Raw genomic sequence first — 24,411 nt, 5'->3', positions numbered from 1 at the left:
TGTGAAATCACTCTCTTCCAGAGGAAGATGCGGTGGACTAGGTGTGGAGAAATCAGACTGAAATGTACCATATGACTGCACACTAATGGATGATAGCAGAAAATAAATGAAATGGTAGATGTTTTGCATAGTGTGAGAGTTGCTACTTTTTCCTTAGTCATTACAGAAAAATTTCTTATCTCAGTCCTTTTCCATCTGATTTTAAGAGGTAAATAGAAAGGTATAATTTTGTTAGAGTAGGTAGTTTTCATCGTGTTTCTTATAATATCTTTCTTGATGCTAAAAATACATTTGTATTGAATTCTTTAGGTCCTATAGAGAGCCAAACATTGATGTATATTTGCGGTGCTTTTAGTTTGAAATGCTTTTTCCTGTGCCAGAGAGCGGTTACTGCAGCTGATGTAAGCCCATACTGGAAACCAGAGCAGAGAATCATACCCTGGCATCCCTAAAAAAGTCTTGGCACTGTATATCAAAATCTTGAAGCGGTTCGCTTGTGGCGTGCATTCCTGCGTACCAAAGAATAGGTTGTGATGTAAGAACATTGGATTTAAGCAGAAGAGGAAGAAGAACATGAGAGTAAAAGCTTGATTCCAGAGACAGAAGAGTTGGAAAATTTCCCCTGGGGTTACTCAGAACCAGTAAAAAGGTGCAGACCTAGAATTACATGAACAAAGAAGCAACAACAAACTCCATAAGTCTTTGACATGCTTTTTCTTTCTAGTATCAGCTCAATATTGGATCAGTTCTGTAGAAACAATGAGAATTCCTTAGAAGAAAGTGGTTCTTTCTGGGTAAAATACATTGTGACTATAGTAGGTGACCTAAAAATGTGTCGATTTAATTAAATTTCTCAAATATAAAAAAAAATAAGGCTTAGTTCTGCATACTAAGACGGGACAAACATACTAATTTCAGAGCAGGGGGGAGAATATAACCTCTTCATTGTTGTTAACAAACAGAAATGAACTTTACTGATATTTCAAACTGATTCAAAAATGCTTTTATGAGAATACAAAATGATATTTGGTGCTTTGGTTTTGTATTTTCTTAAAATACCAAAGATGTGAAACTCTATATTTTGAATTTCTAAATAAAACTCATTGTAATCAAATGATAAAATTGTTACATTTTGTATTTCTAGTCAGTTTATGAAGTTAAAACATATACATTTCCTTGTTTAGTATGCATTTTATCATCCCGGTAAGTGTATAATATATTTTCAATGTTAAAAAAAAACATTGAAAAGCTTCTTATTAGAGTTGTTTTCATTCTGAAGGTGAGAAAGAAATCCACAATACATCTAGATCTGATCACGGACTTGAATGGCAAAACACACAGAACTAAGATCAAAGAGTTAATATGCAGCCTCCCCTGTCAGTTCTCCACTGTTGGCTTCCTTCAGGAGAGAGATCACAAAGAAAACCTGTTGTTTTAATGATTAATAAATCAACTGAGCAAACAAGTGAGGATTTTAGATGTAAATTCTGGTTCTGTCATGAATAAGGACACATGTGCACTCATCAACCAGCTACTGCTTGCAAAATACTCTGCTATTCAACAGTTGGTAAAAATTCAGAAAGAAAAACAGGTGAGTGGAAAAAAAGGTCTCAATACTGTTTAAGCCAATTTATATTGACAAAGCAGGATAAAAAAGGTAAAACATCTATTGCCAAATATAACCAAGATAAGACAGTAAGGAGACTCTTAGACTCATTGGTATCCCATAAAAAGAAAGACTATTAAGCTAACAGATGACCTTTTATTTACTACTAAATTCACCCTGAGACTGCTAAAAAATGTTCTTTTTATCTTATGTTGCTCACAGACTCTTCCACCGGCACTCCTTGTCCTTAAGTCACCGCACAAAGACGCATATTGATGTGCACACACGTGTGGAGCGCTGACATGACGAAACGCACATCTGCACGCATGCAGCCTGTCCCTAAAGACAGCACCATTGAGAATATCCATCCAACTGTCTTCACCGACAACACACGCCCACGCATGAAGACGGGAGCCGGAGACACTTACTGATTTTCTCCTCTGCTTGGGAGAAAGGGAAGCAGCAGAGCTGACCCATGGCGCCTCCTTTCCTCTTCTCCGGTTCCCCTCTCCCAGCTGAAACCCCTGTTTTTCCTCAGCCCCTTGTTCTATGACAGAACAAGAGAGAGACAGTGTCCTGCTTCTGTCTGACTCTGTATTTCTTCCTTTTCCTCCTGTAGCTCTTGTCTTTAACCCGTCATAGGACAGACAGACCCGAGAAGATAAGAGACAATAAAAACAATAAAAAAAAAAAAAAAATAGCCTCCTATTCTCTCATGCAGCCAAAAGAAGCCAGAACAAGACAGGAAAAAAATGAACGAGTGGCTCCTTGCTCTTGCTCTACTTTGCACTGACACAGGGAGGAGGGGGTGTGTGCACCAGAAAGAGGGAGGAAGAGAGAAAGAGAGAATGGGATAACTGGAGTGTGAGTGTGTAGGAGACTAAAAAGAATATTTTTTGCGATTGAAGTGGCAAATGCAGAGGAGGAGCACGTATGAGTAAGATAAAAATTGCATGTGTGTTTAGCTAGACGAGGAAAGAGAAGGTGGGATGTAGCAAGAGAGTGCGGCTTGAGTAAGGATAGCGTGAGCACGCTCATGAGTATAGCTGCATGTGAGCGAGGGACAGGCAGAAGCAGCATATATAGGGAGCGGGCAGACAGCACTGTGGGTGAGTGTGTTAATCTGTGTTTGGGAGGAGGGCAGGGGGGGCTTACAAGCTCCGCCTCCTGGCATCATAGCCAGCAGCTGCAGCTCGCCACTGCCTTTATCTGCCTTATTTTGGAGACATGCATTTGTGTCTGACTGCATTCAAATGCATCCTATATAGATAGAATTTCATTTAGTTACTTCTCACATAGAACCGAAATCAATAAAGAGAAATGGTCACAGGTCAAGACTTTGTTTTCTGCTACATCGACAGGAATGTCTAAATTATTTCAAACCAAAATAAATGTAACAGAGAATCAAATCACCTGATCCTGATGATAAGATAGGGAAGTTTTCAGCATCAAAAAGTGAAAGTGCCAGAATATAAAATTAAATATTTTTCAGTTAGAAACTTTTTTGTTAATGTTGGTATTATAAACTGTTTTTCCGCATGTTAAAATGTCTTAAAGGGGGGACGATGATCAGAGCACCCTACTCTGTGCAAAAAAAAAAATTTATTTATTAATTTTTCTTATGCTGACAGCGCTGCAGAAGTGATCACGGATTGCACGTAGTGTCTGGCTACCAAAAATTCCTGGATTAGTTTTTTCTAATTGGTTGACACCCAAGCTGCACAAAAATGTAGATTTCTAAAATCCCTGATGCCGAGATGCTACAATGCTCTGCTCCTGATGATTAAGGTTATATCTTCCATCATACAGTTTACATATATATATATATATATATATATATATATATATCAGATGGTCTGACACCAAGAATGTTTTCGGCATTAACAAACCGTAAAGCATCCCTAAAATGCTACTACAGGGGAAATATTCAAACCTAAAACTTATATTTTCCAGCTTATTCCTATTTAATATAGTGTCTGATCTCTTTTCACTGCGGATAACTTTTGTAAAATGTTATATTTTACAAAATTACATATATTGTGACCTGATTAAACTGCAAAAAATACTACCAAAAAAACCCTCCTGCTGGTAGACATTGTTGATTTACATATGTTTTTCCCAGCAGACCATTAGCAGAAAACAGAAGACCACTTTAAAACATAAGTTGCTGCTAGCAAACTGACACATTTGGTGCAGGAAGCTGTTTGTACCTGGTTCTATGAAGCATTACCAGCATTTAGTTCAGGTGGAACCAAAAAAATCTACATTACCTATTATGATGCAAGTTATCAATTAATGAAATGATCTCAAATTAAATAATATTAATGTGGTCACATCCTTAAAAATCAGTTTTCTCTTGCATCAAGAGAATCTTTCCATAAAATGAAGGGCTAAATATTTATTTCATAATATGCCGAATTATAAAAAAAAAAAGTAGTACATCATTATATTTAAAATATTTATTGTCCAGAGCGCCTGACCTTACGCATTATAATAGACATACCTATAAGGGATATTAAAACAGGGTGACTTATTGAAAAAATATAAATACAATGGGTGACACGCTTATGATTTCCAATGTACGGAGATATGAATCCATCATTAAAATACATAATATGTTGCTCTCACACGCAGACAATTGCCACTTCATTTGAGGTGGATGGTAATTGTAAAGTGGCTCTCAGTTTGTAGCATAATCCAGTAATGAATGCTGGAAGAGACATTTTGCTGTTAGCACCACCTGTAAATCAGTGGGTTTGTTTCTCTCAAAGGAATCTAAAAACCCCTCTACCGTGCTTATTTCCAGCATGCCTTTTTCTATTATGTTACAAATGTTCTGCTGTCTGATTTTTTTTTCACTACATCCCCGCTGTCAAAACACAGGGGAAAAGTTACGCTGCTTCGCCAAGCAGCACGACTAAATGGGCGCTATTCAGGTGATAGTCTATTCTGCATCCTTGACGCCATTAAACAATGTTAATACTCCTGGAACGGACTCTGGATCGTTTGATGTTTATGTCTAGCATACCTCCGCTCTGGCATTACTTCTCCTGCAAATAACAGCAAGGCTCTTCTTAAGAATGACCGCCCTCCTTCTAAGCAGACATCATCAATAATCGTATAAAACAAATTTTCATGTAATTAACCATTTATTACAATTAACCGTAAGTCAATTATTTGTTTAATTCCCTAGTACGTGAGTTTATCTCCAGTGGTTTTGGTAAATTCCCTTAAGTCTATTGACTACTTTGTTCTTGGCAGCAGTAGGGAGTTCTAGAGGTGTGCTCACACTGAACGCGAAACCTGCAAATACTTTACCAGGTTCCTCTACTTTTGCTCGTCTTGAAATTCACCTGGCAAGCGATAAAATTTCTCACGGCAGGCAAATTCGGACAACGGGCAAAGAACATCATGGATTTTGCTGGTTGTTGGTTTCCACTGAGTAAGGGGAAACATGGATTTACAATGCGACTTTCGGTTTTATATTTATTTTTTTATTTTAGAAAGCAGAACAAAGAAGTCTGTGTTTCTAGGATAACTAGAGTCCGAGAGGCGAAACCAGTATGGACAATGCCTCCACCTCCAAAGGCTAGATGGTGGTAGCTTTCAAAGGTACTTCAACATATCCGTGACCCAATTGGGGGCCCTCCTGTCACGCACTGGAGAATGAATCACCCAGACAACATAGGGTTAGGTGAGATGATATTCTGGAGCTCAAACTGAAGCAGTGGGAAACCAGTGTGAGAAAACTGGAAAAAAAAAAAATTACTAAGGAACCAAGGAACCGCAGCGAGAGATAGGAGGATCCCTACGAGGAATAAGTGCCCTAGAGCGGGGAGAGAAGGCATAGCAGAGAAGCCCACTGAGGAATCGGCACCAGCGGGGAGAGGCTACAGCTGGTCGGGGCTAGCTATAGAAGCTAACTGCAGAGGAGCACAGTGGCAAATCGGATAAGTCCATCAGGTTTTCCTATTGCCTCAGATACTGAAATCAATCAGTACAGGATTTTTTTAATGCCACTGAAAATATTTTGACAGCAGTCTAATCGAATCCCTGATATGTGCTGATATTGTTGGGGCTATTTTTGAATTGTATATTGGATTTTCTTATTCTAAAAAAGACAAAAAAAAAAGCAAAACATTTCCAATTCGTTAGCAAATGAAGGGAACAATATAGCTTCACATAAACAGAAGCTATGGCTGCTGAATCGACAAATAAATCGGCTAGCGCATACACATATCAACCAATACTGATACAAAAAAAAATAAATTATTATAATATCTGCATAAAATATCTGGCCAAATATCAGTCTTCCTCTACTGGAATCCATATCCAGCATGTTTAATGGCAGAGGGTAATTTTGCTCTACCTCATTTTTACTTCCTGTTTGCTGCTTCAAGTCTTACTCTCTCTCTCACAGAGCAAATATTTGGCATGCATGGCTCAGTATAAGAATGAAGTTTCCTTTTAGACTTTTTGTTTTCCTATCCCGTTGATAACTTTGCTCTTTCCTCACTCAGTAATTGTGTCCACACTGAATACTGCAGTCATAAGTGCATTTTCAGTGACTTTTGAGAGACTGCAAAGTCACAGTCGTATTATTACGTTAAAAATTTTGATTAAAAAAAGATTTTTGAGTATTAGACTGGCCTGTTTGGTCACAAGCTTTTTTTCTGAGCTGAAATGTATGTGGAAATCATTTAAAGAACTTGTAATCATCATTGGCAGCTTTACAGGCTTTTATTCTAGCTCCCTTGATGGCTTCCCTCATTAGGTTTGCTAATTAGCAGTAGATTTACAGTCTGACAGCTGCGGGGGCTGCTCTTAGTAGCTACATGTGGACAATCAAGAATCGGTTTCATTAAAGACCTCTCCCCAAGTAGCAGCATTAATGGAGGACCACAAATAAGAGGTGAGAAGAGGTGTTAGAGCAAATATAGACACCAACACACATTTTTTTGCATTTTCCACTGAGCTCAGCTGTGTCAGCTGACCGAGGAGAGCTGTCTCTGGCTATGGCGCTGAACTCACAGCTGCTACCACAAAAACAATCCTCCTGCCTAGTTCTACACCCACAGACACACACACACACAGCTGCAACAATTGCCATTTGTAGTGCCTGGGATCTGGTCCTGATGAGGCCTGATTGCTGTTAAGTTTCATTCAGTCAACTCCTATGTGTTCATTAACACACAAAATGGGCAAGCATACAAACTCCTGAGTTTTGTCCTCTCAGCCAAATATCATTATCGGCATTTTCTTATTAAAATGATTAATCCCAGCCTCCTAACATTAGCAAACACATGATTCCTAGACAACATATTTGATCGTGCTTATGCTACCTGAACATCAACAATATGCGCTTCAACTTCCAGCCTGGTGAGACATATTTTGTTAGGTTCCCTTTGGTGTATTATGTTATATTTCTAGAGAAATGAAGATTGCCAGAGGAAATGCTGCAACAGTGATGTTTTTGTTTAGCTGAAAATAAAAAGTACCACAGTACTTGGTCACAAGACAGGCTATGGACATAAAAATAAAAATAAAAAAAAAGAATGAGCCATATAATGGAGACCCTAGTCTCTGATATTTTGGTCAATGCTGGAATAATTAACAGAGGATAAAATGCATATACAAACTATAAAACACAATGTGCACCAAACATGATTTCTTTGCTCTTCTCTGAAGGCCCCTATGTACATATTATGGACTGACAAACATGAAGATCATGAATAATATGCATTGGATCGATTTTATTTCCAGATACGGAGAGGAAAATAAGTATTTGAACACCTTGCTATTTCGCAAGTTCTCCCAATTAGAAATATGGAGGGGGCTGGAATTGTCATCGTAGGTACACACTCACTGTGAGAGACTTAATCAAAAAAAAAAAAAAAGAAATCACAACATATGATTTTATTTTTACAATTTTTTAGTTTGATACAGCTGCAAATAGGTATTTGAACACCTGTCTATCAGCTAGAATTCTGACCCTTAAAGACCTGTTAGTCTGCCTTCAAAATGTCCACCTCCATTTATTATCCTAAATTAGATGCACCTGTTTGAGGTTGTTTGCTGCTTAAAGACACCTGTCCACCCCATACACTCAGTAATAAATCCAACTACTAACATGACAAAGAGCTGTCCAAAGACACTAGAGGCAAAACTGAACACCTCAAGGCTGGAAAGGGCTACAGGGAAATTACCAAGGCGCTTAGTGAAAAAAGGTCCACTGTTGGAGAAATCATTAGAAAATGGAAGAAGCTAAACTTGACTGTCAAGAGTTAAAAAGATCTAATCTCATGGGGTCTCAATGGTCCTAAAAAAGTAGAGAAATCAGCCCATAATTTTAGATTACGTCTCTCACTTTGGACATGAACCTACAATGACAATTTTAGACCCCTCCATGATTTCTAAGTGGGAGAAGTTGCAAAATATCAGAGTGTTCAAATACTTATTTCCTCAAAGTAAATCCCTCAATTGATCCTCAGCTTTCATTTAAAAGAGTTTATTCAATTTGATGTGACATATTTTGATAAGTAAGGATTAGCAGAGTTTTATTTAGGATGAGTTTTATTGTTTTATTGACCTTAAAAGTTTGCTTCCCTAACGTCCATTGTGGCAAGACTTTACTGTTATTAGTTCTGTTTACATCCAAATGAAATTAGAGTTTAAAAGGAACTTTTGAAAGTAAAAAAGCGAATTTGCGATGTCTCCATTTAGTATTAAAGCGAATTAATCGAGCAACGGAAAGCATAATGTCTTCATACGTCATCGTCTACATTACATTGTCACACATGGCGGTTATGAACAGGAAGTAGAAGCTGCAATGTATCACTGACCACAGATCAGTAGTGGAGGAAAGTATTGAATGTGTTGCTACTGGGCAAGTGGTTCTTCTGTTAACATATCAGTTAACAATAGCCATGTTTCTTACAGCCTTATTTATGTGCTATAGGAACACGCCGACAGCGGAAACAGCTGATCGGTCATGTGAGTAAAAGTTCACTCCCTTAAACAAAACTTGAGGGACTTTTTAAATATTTTGCCAAATAAGTGAAAAAGTCATTGTCATACCTTTGATAAATGTAATATGACCAAAATGTTGTGCCTATGCAATGTTATTATAGTATTTTTTTAAGTCGTGATTCATTTGGAAATGCAAGCAGTCGCCCAGGCCAACTAAAAGCCTTACAGAAGCAATCAAACAAAAGCTTGTAGTTGGTCGAATCATTTTGAAGACTTTGACATTTTAAGGAGATCAGAACACTGTGTTTCCAGCTGAAGTAGGAGTTATTTCCCCATTGGTTACCTTGTTATGCTGCTCACTCGGGTTAAATCAATGCAATGCATCATTTATCAACACAAATATTGAGGCTAACCAATGTTGTTCTGTAAGATTTTGATGAACAAACCCAGCACTGAGCTCTGAGCTGCTGTGAGTTGGACTTCTCTCTGGAATATTTTATGCTTCTCTGATTGGCTTGTGCTGCTTTCATGCCTCAGGAATTTTACAGTAACTTCATGCAAATGCAGTAATCCACACAGTGTGTTTGCACTCTTTACTTTGATCTGTTTTCTTTTGATTTTCTGACAGAAGTATTTATGATAAACATCAAACCCTGGTTCAATCATCCTTTGTCTGTTGCAACAAGCTCTGGCTGCTTCTTTTCTTATATGCATCATCTCACCGTCCTTTAAATATCAACCTTCGATTCGGTCATCTGTTTAATGTCACCCTCACTCAGATTCTCAATTTTCCCTCGCCATATATCAGGCCAGCCTGTCTGCGTCTCTAATCTCCACCATCTTTTTAATTCAGCTGCCTCTGAGAACTGTCTCTCCTCGTCTTTGTCTTTCTTTCTCATTCCACAATCATTTATCATTCCTGCTCTATCACATTTCTTATTCTGCCCTTTTCAATCTCTCTGGCTTGTCCTTTCATCCCTCATTCCGCTAAGTCGATGTTGTGGTCATTTCTCTTCCCCCTTAAGCTCACGCCTATCTCTCTTCCATCTCTCTTCCTAATTTAACCCCAGGATGCCTTCAATAAAAAACCCTGGAAACATGTCAGGCACATACCATTTGTGTGGACCAAAAAGCTCCAGCCTAAAACTATATTTAGCAATTCAATTAAATGAGCCAGCTCCTTTTGTAACTCCTTAATCACTCTACAAACAAACACAAACACATTCTTTATGATAATCTGCAAACCGATGTTAATGAACAGCATCTCCAATGCTCTAGATGTCTTTGTTGATGGGGGAAAAATAAGAAATGTTATCAGCAATCACATGCTAACTCAGACTGAGTTCCCAGCTATATTTACCACATTTTAATTACGCATTAACTTCATGCCTCAAACAGATTCCTCACTGCTGTACACAGAAGAAACATCTTTAGTAAACTAGACTGCAAGTCCAGAGACCAACTAACTGCTTTAGGACCCACTTCAGTTCCTGATTACCCACAAGTTGTGTGTGGAAGAGGAGAAAAGCTCTGGACATTAGTAAAGATGTTTTATTCATACTTTCATATGCAGTAAGATTCCATGGTCTATTTAGCAATTACAGGACCCTGCTCATTGCAAAATCTCCATAATTATTCTGACAACAAACAAACAGTTTTACCCCCCAAAGACTTTTGTTCTTTTTCCAGAATATATAACTGCCAGAGTCCATGAAATGGGATAAAAAAATCAAGTGGGGATGTTATAGTCAGGCTGAAAAAAAAAAATCGCTGTAAAGTATCACAGCCGGATCAGGATACGCCGAGTACCCACAATGCATCACGGGACTTTCCTCCAGCAATACTGGCTTAGTGGGAAAGCAACTGTGAAACAAACACGGCATTCATGTGAAAAAAAAAAAAATAGCTGTACAAAGTAGTGAATAAGATAAATGTGGTGTTTATAAGACTGGTTAAAATAAGAGAATACTATTTTATCCTATTTCAATAGCAGTTGTTTATACAAAATGGATCCTAACAAGACCATTTTTATTCCTCCATTCCCAATCTTTATCCATACAGACATAGAGTCTAGATTTTAAGGCATAAGGTCTACTTTTACAGGAAGTTGTTGAGGCCATAATGCAACATTAAGTACAATATTCTGCCAGAAAAAATAAATAATTTCAACTTTCTACAATACAACATCAGATATCAATGTATTTAACTGATTAAATATTTATTACAGCTTGCTTCATCAGGTGTAGAAAACAGAAAAACAGCCAAATAAGATGCTAAACACAGGATCAAGTTTCCAGCTTTGTAAAAATATATGGTTTACTGAGCGCAAATCTAATATTTATTATAATTTATGCCTGTTAAGAAGAAGATATTCTGAGTTTCTTGGTTTTTTTTCTTTGTTGCATTGTTGCTATTAAATAATTAACATTCAATTCAAAAGTAATAGATTACAATAAACTATCATGGTACTTATTTTGCAATACACTGGTTGTGCATTGGACAGTGAGTCTTATGCCACTTTTCTTTTAAATCTTTCCGTGGAGAACCTTGTTTTTTTTAAAAAAGCTAGTTAGCAATAATGTTTTTCTTCTGCTTCTCTCCAGAAAAATCTGGGAAGCCCTCATTATTATTCATGTTATGTTAGAGTGACGATTTCAATAAAATTTAGTCCTAATAATGAGACTCTCCTTTTGCTTTGAAGATGGGGAAAATTATAGTCACCAGCAAAGGGCAACAGAAGAAGAAGTAGACCACATGACAAAAATGTATCGAAGTCAGCAGAAACTGAAATATATTAAACAGGCTCCCGAAGCAGAGTTAATTAAAATGAAGCCCCTCGAGTGCCTGCTTAAATATTCTGGCTCTAGAGCAAATCTACATGACGACCTTTGCTTCAACACACTAACATTTAAACTTTCAACATAATAAAGGTGCAGCGGCCTTCAATTATTTTTTGCACTCTGAACCTCGTTTTCCTTACAGCTGGAAGCAAATAATCAGCTCTTTTAAATCTGTCAGAAAATAAAATAAAAAAGAAACACACAAAAAAATATTGGTATTTTTTAGGTTTAAGAAATGTGTTTTTCTTAACAAACAGAAAGTAAAAAATATTTCATGCACTGAGCACTATTACGCCATCTTTTGTCTCCATTTTCCAGTGAGACCTCCTTCTAAAGCTGTATGTTCCCCACAAGGAAATGTGCTCTGATATGCAAATTATTATAATGATTCATCTGGCTTTTTGGACAGAGAGCAGAAAATAACTGCTGCTCAAAGATAAAAAAATAAAAAAACTAGAACCCATCAAGCAGTAGATCTTTAGTAGGGGCACCTTGATCTTAATAAAATACTAAAAATGACAGAGAGTAATAAACCAGTTTTATTAGCAAGCGTTTACATCTGTAATGCATCATTTAAGCCTGTGGGCTGCGGTTTGTAAGAATAAAATCCTAAATCCCGTTTGTGTTGTTTCGTTATAAGCAGGTGTGACCATTTCATGCTGTAAATGCTAACAGGCCATGATAGAGGACACACATTGCATTCTCCTGAAATGCTTTCACCCACACAGATCAGCAAAGAGTGTCAGAAGGTCCATCTGGAGGTAAAGAAAAAAAACAAAACATTATTTTGATAACCGATTGCATCAAAATTATGAACTTGATGTTCACAGATGATATCATTTAAAAACTGCTTTTTTCAGAGAACAACCTGTGTCCGGCCAAGTGAAAAATCAAAGTGTTTAAACCTTCCTCACATCTTCTGTAACGAGCAGCCTTGTTGCTGACATAATAGCGATGGGTTTCCTTGTCACACACACAAACACATGCCTAACTATGAATCATTTCGGATCCTTAGCTTACATTGCTGTCACATTCCTACGAGGCAGCATGGAGAAAGAGAATAAACAGAAACTTAAGTATTCCTCCTCAGACCACTCCGGCATGTAAACCTTTAAGGCCTATTTGACTCCATTGCAGTACTCTCTTTATATTCAGACATTCCCCCACATCATACAGTCTGAGGTTCTTGGACTGTGAGTTACAGACTCTGTTGAGGATTATGTTGCACATTGGATTACAAGATTAACATGTCCTTAAAAACAACTGGACGCTGACCACTAGGCATCACCACATAAGGTCTCTTTAAACCTCAGTGGCAGAAATAAAGGTTATGCTGCAACTGAAACCATTTCATTTACCGTAGTTCATTGGGATAATATAAGATTTAGTGAAACCGTTTTTCTAACCCATCTTTTATATTTCTACTAACTATAAAGCTTAATCTTATAATATTTCAAATAAGGAAAAATTGTAAAAACACAAAGTCAGCCTGTTGAAGGAGATCAAAAATCATTGCATACACTAAACATAAGACTTGCACACAGGTTAGGTCTGCCTCTTTTAAATGAGCAAACTGCATGTGCTATTGGCAGTTTGAGAATAGCTGTAAAGGAAAGATGTTCTAAGCCATGGATATATAAGTAATAATGATAAAATTATTTTTATTTTTATTTTTTGTAAAGTGACCTTGAGTGTCCAGAAAGACGCTGTATTATTATTATCATTAAATAATAATGATCAATATCATTAATAGAACACTTAACATTTGTGTTAAAAAGTGCTACATATAATAAGATAACAAAAAAAAAAAAAGACAAAAATAATTAAATTCAAAAGGGCAAACGTCAATAATAAAACCTGGAAAAGCTGACTTGTTATGCTCATTCTTAAGACCCCATGCTGACATAAAAGAGCCATGGTCAGATTTACAGCAAGATCCTGCTCTAAGCAGCTGTCTCTTGCTGTCTGTGTATATATATATATATATATATATATATATATATATAGCCTTTAGCTATATATATATAGGTAATTTAACTTTTTCAGGGCTGTACTTTCTACTTTCTTTCTGCAGTTGTTGAGTGGTGGGGCTGTGTAAAGCTGCAGTGCTCAGTTCAACCAGCAGCAACAATAACCAATGAAGATGAGTGCACAGATGTTTTCATACCTTTAGTTTGTCACGAAATGAGAGAGTATACCTCAAACCTCATGTTTGTATTCAAATCATTAAAATAAAGATAAAAGATAAATATAGAATTTCTTATTCGTACAATATACATATTTTATTAAACATGTCTGGCATAGAGGTGCTTCCAAATTTGCTGGCTAATACTGCAATAATAGGGCTACTCTTAGCCATTACAGCGGTTTTATCTTGCAGATTAGACCCACCGAAACGTTAAAGAACAGCAGCTGATCTAATTTATGCTTTTTAAGGCATATTTGGTGTGGTGATCTGATTTGAAGCTCTTACCTTGTCAACTCCACCTTCTTAAGCTTCTACTTTATATAAACATTTGCGTATGATGATAAAGTCATGATTCTAATTCCTTGTACATGGGAACTAACTTGAATAAGTAACATTTTCACCATTCCCATTTCTTGCAATGTGGGTATCTAAGATATAACAAGTTATTAATATAATAAAACTTTTAAAAGGTATCGATTAATTTTAGTAATTATTTTAAATAAATTATGTAGTTATAGAGCAAGTCTGGCCAGATGCTTTTGTTAAAAGTAGTTGAAACACTTAACATTCAATTCTATGTCATCCGCATTGTGAAAGTGGCTTGTTTTTTTGTTTTTTTGTTTTTTTTTTTTACATGTGGGCTCTTTGTTGTTCAAACCAGAAAAGCCCATGAGGGCTCGTTCACCACAAAGCACCATTTCGGTCATTTTTCTGGAATAACGTCATTCATGGGAGGGTGCCAGCTTTAGCCTGCCTTGCTATCACCACTCCAGTCTCTATTTAACCAAAAGGGGTGAATCCAACATTCAAAGGCTGCTTGTTTTGCCTGTTGTGTAGCTTTTTCCCTACAGAGTAAGAGAGCATGAAACACTGGTAAATGAATCATGGCAAACTGCTAATGTTGCTAATGCTACATTCACTTTAAAGCACATAAGTCAAATTCTTGTCCATACCCTTGCATAAAAGGGGTCTGGATGAGCTGGTCTCTGCTCTTTTTCACCTTAAAATTATTTAACATGAATTCAAAAACTATTTTAGAATTATTATAAATTACAATACCAAATTATGACTCTGTTAATGATTGTAGCTGAATTGTCTTAGACCCTTAAAGTATGATCTGTAAGCTTTATAGCAATGCCTAACACAAGGGAGAATAATCATATTTGCAGATGTTTGCACCCATCTACCTAATTGTAATAAAGATAAAGCCTTGCAGTTTCTTCTTCTTAAACACAAAGTTTAGACCATTTAGCAAGTGAATATAGCCCCTTTAGAAAGAAAAAAAAGATAATTTTTTTTAATCCTTCAAATGAGCTTTGTTATTAGTTTTATGCCAGACTGAAACTTCTGCTTTAAGAGAAGCATTTCTACTTTAATTTTCAACTTATTGGAATACACTTAGACTTAAAGGACATATAGAATACCAAATCTATTTAAACCAATTTTGGTGTAAAGAATATTGATGATTGGGGCGTTGCTTTCAAACTAATTAGATTATGAGCAATTCCAAGGGATAAATTATTCTAACTGTGGATGAGGCATCACTTTTTTTTTAATTCTCGCCTCGTGATTATTTTGTGTGAGCCATGAAACTGCAGAGTGTTGGCTGAATAAAGGCCCTCCCAAGGAGAGAGTGATGCCACATACTGCTCATCATGTGTTTTGGCCTCAGACGGTGGATATTTAAAGCCCAAGTGTGGATGCTGGCCTGTTTTAAACCAGAGGACTTATCAGAATGCTGAAAGCTTTCTTTCTCGATTTGGTTCCCATGCTGCTTTGGACCAAAAGAGAGTCTTTTGGAAATGAGCAATCCTAGTTTTGACTCTTTGGGTGGAGCACAGGAACATGATAAGATCGGCAGGATTAGGTTATGGAAGTGCCTTTCCTGGACAAGTTGATGCTCTAATTTCCTGTCTGATTTAAGATATTTTCCATGTCTGCATCTCTAACTTATAAATAATATAACGCAAAATAAAACAACACTAATAACTTCAAAATTCATGAAATCATTTTATAGCTTTTGTCATTATATGTCGACTTACAACTAGTTGAATGATACCTCTGTCAAGGCCCGAGGGAGTCTGTATGAATATCACCAAGCAAATACGATGCAAAACCAGAGTTAAAGGTTTCTTATTGTCAACATTGTCATATGACGATGTTTTGCCACAATAAGTTTTTTTTTCTTATCACTATTCATCTTTCACACAGCAACTAGAAAAAGAAATGTAGATCAATCCAACTGCAGGCAACTGGTAGATCAGGATTCTAACCACCTATGGTCTTTACCCTCATGGGAAATTAAGTCTTCCTTTAAACCAAAAAAAATACAGTTTTGTTCAGTGGGTGGAGCCAAAACGGACCAAAACAGAAAGGTCTTTAGAGGTGCGTATAAATATGGATTCCTAATAAATGACATAGGAACCAGTATATTGACATATGTGTAATTACGCACTTGTTGTCCTGCTCACTGATACTATTCCCCATGAATATATAATGTTGTAACACAAAATAAATAAAATCCTTTTTTCGAATAAAAATAATTGTTTCTCTGGTGGTTGTCTGGGATAAACACCAGAGAAAAGCAATGGTCATGACTCCATAACCCTAAAAGAATCAGCTTTTGGGTTGTTACAGGCAAGATATTTAGGGTCTGTCCCAACCTGAATATATGTATACCCAGCACCTGCTGAGAAAATTATTTCCCTTGGCCTTTCTTAGGAAAAGCTTCAGATTCCACACAGATCAGGGGTCTGCAACCTTTAGCTCCCGAGTCTCTTTGAAGTTGCTCTCCGTGGCTCTGATTAGGGGTGGCATAGAAAACAGGGTTGCATCGATGCCATTTTATGGCACCGATACCCCATACCAGGCTGTGCAGTATCGGCCGATACATCTATATGAAATTAATGTATGTGTGTATATATGAAGAACTGCATACTACTTGGATGTAAAATAATTGCCATCATGGCTTTGTCAAGCTGCTGCCCTTTGTGAAGCAGGAAAAAGACTAATACAAAGTGAATCCAGTAGAACTTTTTATTGCTTACCTGGAATGGGTGACAAAAGTAGAATACATTTTTGGCTCACAAAATGGTATCGGTGCCTTATTTGTTGTTACATGCTGATACTGATACCACCATTTTAGTGCTGGATCAGGGCCTCGCCCGATACTGGTGCAACACTAATAGAAAACATTATGGACGTCATTAAATGGGCAAGAGAGCAGGATTTTTTTAATGGTTATCCCATGTGGTTTAATAAAGAGTTTTTGCATTTTTACAACAAATCCCCTTAAATAACTGGAGAATTAAAAAAAATATATCTTTAAAAGCAGGATTGTTCAAATCAATACTGGCTAAAGAATCTTAATCTCCTTGGTTCATTAGATTAGCTGTTTTATTCGTTTGATTGTAATTAAACACAATGTAAAATAGGGTACTGTTGCTATCTTTAAAGGCCTTAGTTTTTTGTTTCATGCCTTTTTGAATTAGCATCAAACACTTCTATTGTTGGCATGTATTTTACAATTGCAACGCAAACTGTAGATTTTATTTATAGCACAATGATAACTAAATATTATGAAGCTATGCTAACATGCATTTAATGATCACAAAAAGTTGTGTAGCTCAAGAAAAGTCTACTTTGATTGGTAGCTGGGTAAATTGTCTCTTGATAGTAAGGAGAGCAGACAAGAGGAAGCAACTATGGCTTGAGGCATAAAAATCCTCAGTAAACTGCTTCAAGGAAGAGAAATAATAAATCAACAAAAGGAAGTTGGGGTTAAAAAAACAAGTCAGATAAAAAAAACAACATTTAAGTCAAACAGTGCCTGCTTTTTAAAATAAATGTTCTCCCTGCTTGTTATTAATCACCTCCTGGGTAAAGTCTATTGTTCTTCAATAGGTTTTATAGAGTTATTTTTGTAGTCAACAAAAGGGGAAGTGTGGTTAGGGCATTTGTTTAGGTTGCAGAGGTTCTGAGTTCGAGCCCCACTCCCACAGACTGCCACTCTGGGTCTCTGAGCAAGATCCTTAACCCCACTGTGCTCTCCGGGCACCGCACAATTACATCCCACTGCTCCCTAAGGGGATGGGTTAAATGAAGAGGTGAATATCTCTAGTGTGAGATTCGGGCATTAGTAGCAACACATAACTTGTGGAGGCTTATAAGATACACATTAGTATTTAAATTCAGATAAACTGATATAAAATCAAGTGCTTTTTTTAATGCGGGGATGGTGCTGACTTATTTCATATTTTCTATAATTTTATAAACTTCTGCTGATGCAGAGTGTTTCATCTCTGTTTCCAATTACTTCATCATGATGAGGGATTACTGCAAGTCAGTGACCTGATCCAATAGGGTCTGAAAGATAAAATAACATCACTAAAAACATGGACCAAACTAACTACTTTGATTATTGATTATGTTTTAATGGTATTACACTCCTGGTTAATTGATCTTATAACATTTTTTTTATACAAACCAATAAGTTTGGAAAAAATCAGCTCTGGCAGCATTTTGTGGTTCAGAAGCTGGAAGGTTTATGAAACTCCTATCTCAAATATATCAGAATGAATTGTCTGTATTGGAGTTGAATTCACTAAATGAGTCTACATATCTGAATATCATTCAGATGTGTTATAAACTCCCTTAAATTACTTTTGTCAGTAATTGGGAATAGGATTTTGTTGAGTATATATATTAAGTGTGTGATAGAAAATATTTTTCTATGTTGTTACTCCTTCTCTAATCCATTAATGTGAAAAAACCTCTGGTAGCTGTTTTTTATTCATTTAAAAATAAATTTTAGATTTATTCAATCATTTCTGGAAACATGCTGGAATAAAAAAAATAAAAATAAAAAAAATAAAAAAAAATATTTAAACTGTATATGAATAAGAAAAATCTAAAAACCTTTCATCCTTTCTACGAACACACTGTAAAACTTATTAAATGATAAATGGCCTGTACTTATATAGCGCTTTATCAAGTCAGAAGAATTGACAAAAACGCCTTACACTACATTTAGTCATTCATACATTCATTCATTCATGATATTGGCAAGCTACATGCTAGCCCCAGTTGCGCTGGTGCTCACTAACCCAGGCACCACTGGACCCTCTGACCACCATCAGTAGGAAATGGTGAGAAATATTCCACCCAAGGACACAACGGTACTGAACCCCAAGCCTGAACCAACAACCCTTTGGTTGCAGGACAAACTCCTGCAGCCACTAACTTGTTAGTAGTGGATGTACTCCATCTATAAAAACTCCAGTCCATCATAATCTGCGCTAAAACTCCCCCATTTGACATAATGTTCATCTTTAAATATGCATGTCTTGTTTATTGTTGACAAAGTGATGTCTGAGGTAAACATCCCTCTGCCCCACGCACACACACTGCCACGCTCTCACGAAACCCACTGATCCACTAACCCCGGTGACAGCCCACTTCCAAAGAATCTCACAGCTCTCTGTCACTCATGCACTCCCACACCCACAGCGATTAGTCTGCATAGCAGTGGCAATGGGGAAGACCCCGTCAAACCATTTGAACCTCTATCAGAATGTGATAGTCAGCGTTAATAACACTTTGATCCTGTTTACACTAATGAAAACGACAGTTTAGATTTCCCACACTTTCTTTTCTCATTAACATGACAGCTGTTGTTGTTTTTTTTGTAATTTAAGGTTTCATTTCTTTGAGTTTCATGCTCAGATTGCAGACAGTTGAATGTTTTCATCACACTGAGATCAACATTTGTCACAAACTACATATTACCACCTCACAAAAGTGAGTAATTTTCAAACATATTTGTTCATATTCTATCACATCTCTTCAAGATATAATGTGCAGAGAAGAAATCCATACGGATTATCTATGATAACTTAAAAAATATATCAGCTATAAATTAAATACCCCACTTGTGATGTACTAAGTGTGATGGCTCATGAGACATACATGAGAAAGTAATAAGCCATAACCTCCTCTAGGTATGAAGTTTTCCTCACAGCATGACATCTTGTAGAGTAGCATTGTATTAATAGCAAAATACTAAAATAAATTGTAAAAAATATTTAAAAAAAACATAAAAGCAAAAATTATTCAAGCTGCTTCAGAAATAATTTACCAATAATTTCTAATTGCTTATTCTGAAGAACATGTATGCGTTTTTCTGTTCAGCTCTTTATGGAGAAACACTTAACTGACTAATGAGTCAGGCTAACTGCTGAGGAAGAGGCTGCAGCTGGCTGCATAATGGATATTACCTTCCAGCTTTGTTTTACAGTAATAAGAGAGATGGATGGGGCTCATTTAGTTTCCACACTGGAGTTATCTGCATGTTTTCCTGCAAGAAATATTTTCATAGTCACGTTTATTCTACATAGGAAAGGGTTAAAACATTGGCAGTGGGCAGAAACAGGTGGGGGAGGGACATCGCTTTGTTACTTAATACTACAACAGCATATTCAGACAGAAGAGAACAACCGTTGTAAAAATGTAGCTTCAGGATGCTAGTAAATGATCTGTAACTATAGTCCTGGATATGAATGCGTATTTTATTCAAATAAAACATCATAAAAAATGTTTTTAGTAATTCAGATATTAAAGTGAAACTTAATTAAAAAGTCTGAGGACTATTTTTTTATCATAAATTCTTTTCAGTGTTTGAGAGAATTGGTCGCTTACCTCCACGTTTTGAGGTAAACATTTCTAACTTTTCCTTGAGCTCGCCATGATTTAGGATTTTAAAAATTATATTCATTATGAATTAAAGGCAGAGGTTCATATAGAAGGATGACTTTACAGTAGCAGTAAAGAAATAAACTGGATGGAAGAAAAGAAGGAAACATGGAGGGAAGGAAGATTGGACACAATGAAGGAGGAGAGGGAGGGCACAAAGAAGGACGGAGTCACAGAAGGGAAGGAAGGGCACAAGAAAAAGAAGGTGACAAGGACAGAAGAAAGACCTTCATCCAAATCCTTTACCAGGAGGGATAATCTGAGAAAAATCATTGTTTAAAGAAACAAAAATGTGGTTTAAAGAAAGTCCAAACTCCTAAATGGGAAGTTAAGTAAAAGAAAAAGCGTGCTATCAAGAAGGAAAACTGGGGCCATGAGAGGCTTGGGCAATAAAACACAGATTTACAAGAAAAGCAGCTGGACTCAGTTCCTCAAGAGCCAAAACACACAAAGGTATCAATCACAGGCCGGACCACCATCGCACCGCTCGTATTGAGCAACTCCTGAATCAGAGAGGACAGAAAAACTAGGGTACAGAGAATAAAGAGGACAGGATTGGAGCACAATGGTTTAAAGTTCTCTTTTCAGATGTAAATAACTTTCACATTTCAATTACCGGTAAAAAATCAGGCTCTCAGACTTTGGAGGAAGAGTGAAGAGAGGCAGAGATCCCATTTCCCTGTCAATGATGATCTGCTAGTTTTTATCCAATGAGTTTTATTGCTTCCAACGTCAGCGCTGATATCATTTTAGACGGAAGATATTTCTATATTCAAAGATTTGGATCATTTTCATTTTTTCTACCAACGCCGACAGAAGTACATCTTCAAATACACTTTTCTGCTGTAAATAAAAAAAATAAAACCTGATTTTCCTTTTTTTGAGCTTTTTAATAAGAGTTTTAATGAGACACAATTAAAGAGAAGAAATCCCTCTGTTAAACTGCATAATTAAATTCAATTATTTATATAGCACCAAATCATAACGTATGTCATCCCAAGGCACTTTACAGACACAATATAACCAGATCATAAAGTCAAATTGATTCAGAGTTTTCTATCTAAGGAAAACCAGTTGATTGCATCGACTCATTGACTCGAAGGCAATCCCTCATACGGTTACATGCTTAAGAAATATGAACCTGATTAAACTTTAGGAGCTACTTACTGGAACACATATGGATGGGCAAATGCTTTTTTGTACTCATTATGCAATCATCTAAGAGTTGTTATAAAGCTGTCCAATGAAACATCAGAGTATCATTAATACATCAAAACATGATGCTAATAATTTACATAAACAGAAGATGAAGCTTCAAACTCCTTTATTTCCCCAAACACCACCACTACATCTCACGCAGCTTCTCAACTACTTTGATTAGCCAGGCACTTCTATTCAAAATGGCCAGTTTACTATACAGAACTGCCTGTGTGGTAATGAGCAGCTAGGATGTAGAGTCTGAAATGGAAATAAGCTCCACAGTAGCCCCATGGTGCTCCATTATGCCAGTTTCTCTCTTGTTGAACCTTTGATGCCAATGTGAGCTGAAAAGGTGTAAAAAAAAAAAAATCTCCCAATCAATCCAGCACCTTGTCAGGGTGAGAAACAAAATCCCCTGTGGTTTACCAACACTTCACAGCATATATGAGTCCAAGCCTATAACGAATAAGAAACACACACATGAAGAGTGCCCCTCAGCCTCAATCATGAGGAAACAGATTAAAGCAATTATAACTGGACACAGACTGCTGACAGCAAACGCTTCCCTTTCATATGGAAACCAACATGGACAGAGAAACTCAGAATCCCTTATGCTAGGCGGCAGCGCCCTCTGGTGGGCCTTTAAATGACATGACTCAGACTGTGTACATGTGGGAACTTACCCAGCTGTAGTGAAGTGTCAGTGTGGTAATATCCGTCTGGCTGCTTCTTTTTTAACATGGAACACAAATCCAAACGCTCCACTGTCTGGTTCCCAAAAAATCTGAGCGTTAAAGAAAGATTGCAAAGGCATACGTCAGTTGTGGCTCCCACCTAAAAGCATCAATCTGTGAAAGCAACTTTTACTGGGGCTGGGTATTTTTGCCAAAGTCCTGAATCGATTTGATTTTGATTCCTAGAGTTCTAAATCGATTAATTGCGATTCGATCTGTTTTTACAACAACGAAAGTGGTTAAACTGTGTTTCAAAATACTCGTGTATTTTATTTTTTCCTGTCATATTAAACACAAAGTGCAAACTTGTAAATCAGACAGTTTAAACTTGAGATGTGAACAACACTGTCTCAAAAGTCCAAACTTGTTTGTGAGAAGTGAAAAAGTGAAGCCTCACTCGAGCGAGCAGATGTGACACAGCAGAAATGCAGGAGCTGCATTATCTTTACTGCACAAACCATATTTGCAGCATTGTCTATAACAACTACAGGGTGTTTTCTGGTCAGCCCCCATTTGCTAATGTCTTCAGTCAACCTATTGGGTATATTTGCAGCTGTCTGGCTTAAGTATCTTGAGTGCATCTTTCCTGCTCATTTGAATGTGAATGTCACACCTGTCACTATAAAACTAATCTATCTCATTCCCTAGACATCGATTTTGCAAAAATGTAAAGGAATCAATTAAAAATCGATTACATTGATTATTTTACCCAGCCCTAACTTTTACAGTGAGGAAAATAAGTACGGTATTAGAACACCCTGCTACTTTGCAAGTTCTTCCACTTATAAATCATGGAGGGTCTGAAATTGTCATCGTAGGTGCAGGTCCACCATGACCAGTGTCTCTCCTCTGAGCATACTCTAATTGTAGACCTCATAGTAGTGGTTCCCCTTGGAACTACTACTAATAATAATAATGATAGTGCACTTTACATATTATCTCAAAGTACTTGAAATAAGAGCAAAAAAAAAGTTTAAACAATTTCAAAGGTTCAATTTACAGATTAAATAACAGTCATGAAACCTGGAAAAGCTGACTTATGTGATCAATTTACACCTGGTTATTAGATCATCTATGTGCACTCTATGCAGTTTACTTGTGTTTATACACACAAAAACCATTACAGATTAGGCCATAAGAGTCTAATAACAATATGAAGTTCTCAGAATCAGAATCAGAAATACTTTAATAATCCCAGAGGGAAATTACTTTTGTTACACGCTCTAGTTACAGTTTTACATGATATATACACACATCCAAATATACAATATAATAAAGATTAAAAATGCACACCTTTATAAGTTTTTCTAGATTTGTCCCGATGCAGCAGAGCTTGGATGTTCCTTGAAGTCCAGGACGCATTGGTAAATTCTTAGTCTAGTGTTAAGGGGGGCTAAATAACGTTTAGTTTGAATACCTTAAAGAGGCATAGTTGTTTTTATGCCCTTATTAGATTTTATATGGCAGTAACTCACACTAGTTGCATGAAAAAATTTATGCAAACTACCCGATTTTATAATGATTTTTTAATGAAGAATGTGGGTCCTAAAACTTCACAACTGCAATTTAATTATTTTGTGTTTTTTATATATTGCCCTTAAAATCCCATGACACAAAATCAATGCCCCAATTTGTTTCTGTATTTTGTTAGAGGATAAATTAGTCACTTACTTGTTTTTGTAGTCAGAGTAAAGGTCTGGTTCCACTCGCTTTATTCCCTAATGGAGAGAATAGAAATAGTTTTTAGTGAGTGAAGTTTCCATTTCATGACACATAGATCCTGTTGGTAAATAGAAAGAAAACAGGACAGTGCAGTATCTGGAAAGCGCCAGACAGGAAGACTTTCCATCCAGTGTCAACGAGGTAAAAAGGAGGGATAATAACTGTCCTTCCTATGTCACTTCTATTCTTATAGACTCATTTCCTGTCTCGGTCCTTCTGTCCCTTCTCTTTCCTTTACAAACCATTTATTATATATTTTACTGATATTACATAAAAAACAAAATTCATTTTCTTTTTTATCCCCTGCATCCTAAAAAGGATCCTACAAAGGCGAAATAAAAACTAGGGATGCACGATATTATCGGCCCCCTATCGATATCGGCCTGTATCGGCCTTAAAACT

At 36.7% G+C, this 24,411-nt stretch overlaps 1 protein-coding gene across 1 annotated transcript in view; it reads right to left on the bottom strand.

Annotated features, from left to right (window-relative positions):
- Positions 1–19,920: 19,920 nt before the first annotated feature.
- LOC107097976 (A-kinase anchor protein 7 isoform gamma-like) overlaps positions 19,921–24,411 on the bottom strand; it is a 17,136-nt gene continuing 12,645 nt past the window's right edge. The window contains exons 6-9 of the mRNA XM_015395379.1: positions 24,096–24,105; positions 23,959–24,005; positions 22,237–22,337; positions 19,921–19,958 (exon numbers count right to left, since the gene is read on the bottom strand). Of these exons, the coding sequence (XP_015250865.1) occupies positions 19,921–19,958; positions 22,237–22,337; positions 23,959–24,005; positions 24,096–24,105 (196 nt within the window). The remainder of the gene's footprint in view (positions 19,959–22,236; positions 22,338–23,958; positions 24,006–24,095; positions 24,106–24,411) is intronic.

The sequence above is a fragment of the Cyprinodon variegatus genome, unplaced genomic scaffold (assembly GCF_000732505.1).
Source record: "Cyprinodon variegatus isolate N-32 unplaced genomic scaffold, C_variegatus-1.0 Scaffold738, whole genome shotgun sequence".
Lineage (NCBI taxonomy): Eukaryota > Metazoa > Chordata > Actinopteri > Cyprinodontiformes > Cyprinodontidae > Cyprinodon > Cyprinodon variegatus.
This window is presented reverse-complemented; position numbering and strand designations above follow the sequence as displayed.